General features: G+C 36.7%; 1 protein-coding gene across 1 annotated transcript in view; it reads right to left on the reverse strand.

Moving 5' to 3' along the window:
• Positions 1 to 2,199, reverse strand: part of LOC110011277 (DEAD-box ATP-dependent RNA helicase 8-like) — a 2,738-nt gene extending 539 nt beyond the window's left edge. Inside the window, exons 1-3 of the mRNA XM_020694682.1 lie at positions 1,686 to 2,199; positions 1,265 to 1,325; positions 4 to 180 (exon numbers count right to left, since the gene is read on the reverse strand). Of these exons, the coding sequence (XP_020550341.1) occupies positions 4 to 180; positions 1,265 to 1,325; positions 1,686 to 1,939 (492 nt within the window). The 5' untranslated portion in view covers positions 1,940 to 2,199. The remainder of the gene's footprint in view (positions 1 to 3; positions 181 to 1,264; positions 1,326 to 1,685) is intronic.

Genomic DNA, 2,530 nt, shown 5'->3' on the forward strand with positions numbered 1-2,530 from the left:
AGCAGTTTTCCCAGTTCCATTTTTAGCTCTGGCAAGAATATCACTACCAGTCAAAGCTATAGGAATACTTTCTTCCTGGATGGGTGAAGGCCTTTCAAACCCTTTTTCATATATTCCCATCAGTAGCTCACGTTTTAGAAAGTAATCTTCAAACTCATTTCCTTTTGTTGCAGTGACATCCTGCAAGTAGAAAGAATATCAAGTGAGCGAATACAATGCAAGTCACAAGCAAGTTCAGTTTGCTACAAGATTAAAATTCGAAAGTATTCTCCTGGTGAATGTTTCTGGTGCCTGAGGTGTGCATATGAATGTGGTTTTGCCCAAGTGCAGAAAGACAGTAAGAAAAAGACATAAAAGAAGGGACTTGGTGCAATAGCAAGTAGTAACTTGAAGATGGCAAAAGAAGCACATTCGTGATAGAAAGATAAAACAAAATAAAGATCAATGTACATGAATCCTCCATCTTTAGTGAGAAATTCGCCATTATGCTATTTCTACCAAAGGATAGCATTAGTTGCATTTGTGAAGTCCAGTAATTACACTGCAGTAAGCTGTTGCCAGTGCCTGGTATCATAACTTGAGAAGAGAAAGATGATGTCATTATCCCTGAATCCAGCCCCTTTTCCTTCTAATTCTACTGTTCCTAGTGTGGTAAAGTATTTTTTAGTAACAATGGTGTGTATGAGAACTAAGCACATCATGCATAATTGAAACCAACAGCCTATTTTGCGGTGGATGTTTTTCACTGAGGTGATATTTCTATAGAAAATATGATGGGAGGACAACACAATCAAAATGAAAAAGAGAAATAAAAATAAATGGAAAAGCGAAATGTATTTATACACCTTCCATTATGTGACCTTGATTTTAATATAAACTCAGAACTATTATCCCAAAATTAATCCCTTCATCTATTTCAGCCTCAATTTTTCATACTTGGAATTTAAAATATTTCGTACTATTAACTCTTGCTTCACTGATTTTTAGTAATAATTTGGAAAAGATCAAATGAAGTCAGTTCATTCTTCTCTACATATACGAATTCATGATAGTCAGTCTCATTTAGTATAGGCGTCCAATCAGAAACCTACTTAAGGTGGCAAAGAATTCCACCAAATAAGGAATTAAATTACTAATTACCTTTGTCAGCGAGCATAAAATATCAAGATTTAAGGATATTAGATAACCTCAAATACAACTAAAGTTTATACAGTATATGATTTGACAGTTTAAGTGTAGTTAGAGACTACAATTTTCATCATACCTCGGTCTTATACCGCGTGTCAGGAGGTGGAAGCGCTAATCGAGCCTTCCAATCTTGAGAGCTAATCCCCCAAAGCCAAAGAAAAAAAAAAGAAAGAAAGAAACAGAAGATGCAAGAAGTCAGCTCCAGAACATAAAACAAAAGCTACAAAATAAAGAAATAAAAACAAATCTCATATGGACAGAATTGATTAAATCTCGTGTTTTAGGTAATTTCTTCCCGAGAAATAAATTTCGAGCTGAGATCAATCCTGAGAACAATAAACGAAAGTCTTCAAAAAAGAAAAAAATTATCCATAGAGTTATGAAGTTACACCTTAATTATTTAATTCCAAGAAAAAACCAACTAAGCAATGAAAGAAAGCAAATGAGAATGAAAATGAAAGAAGCTATCAAAAAGAAGTGATATTGGGAAAATGTACGTGGAACCGATGGCTTCGGACTGCACAGTTTTTTCAACTTCATTCGAAGACTCAGAAACGGTGGAGGCACTAGGGTTTCGCCTCATCCATTGCTGCGGCTGATTGGGTGCGGTTCGCAGCGGGTACGGTGGCTGGGGTTGTAGGTAATGTGAGTTTCGATTCTGGTTATTCTGGTTTGTGCCACCGACGCCAAAGCCGCCGCGGCCGTTGCCGATCCCTGGTGGATACCGCCCTCGCGTGTAGTTATTATTCATCAGATACTAACAATCTTCTGAAATTAAAGGAATCAAAAAGAAATCTTTCTGAAATTTCCGGAAATTAGAGGAACGGAAAAGAAATTCTTCCCTCTTGATTCTTAGTCTTCTGCAAATGCTGTGTGTGTGAAGAGTGAGAAGTGAGTATAAACAGTGATGCGGCAAAAATGAGTTTTTTTGGGGTTAAAATAGAAGCATACATGAAATAAGGGACTTGATTGAAAAACCTGAAAACTAGTCCTATTCGAATTTCCTTTTTTTCTTTGTTTTCTCTTTTTCCTGTCTCTATATAACCGCTCTCCTGCACGTTTATCCACTTTCACCCTAGTCCAGTGCTATATTATCAATAAAATATTAGAAAAGCGCGTTTACGATATTCTTATTATTAAAATATCACCCAATTTATTACAAATTATTTTATAAAATTTGGATTTTAATTAGAGAGTGTGATGGCTCATGACACTGCGGGCTCCTTAGTTTGTTCGGCCAAGGCAATATGTAGACGACGCGCTCCCTCTAACCTTACTTCTCTTCTTTCGACAGGGATTCGTCCCCTCTTCCTCCGTCAAATTTTTCTCGCGCCTCTAACCT

Source organism: Sesamum indicum, linkage group LG1 (genome assembly GCF_000512975.1).
Source record: "Sesamum indicum cultivar Zhongzhi No. 13 linkage group LG1, S_indicum_v1.0, whole genome shotgun sequence".
Taxonomy (NCBI): Eukaryota; Viridiplantae; Streptophyta; class Magnoliopsida; order Lamiales; family Pedaliaceae; genus Sesamum; species Sesamum indicum.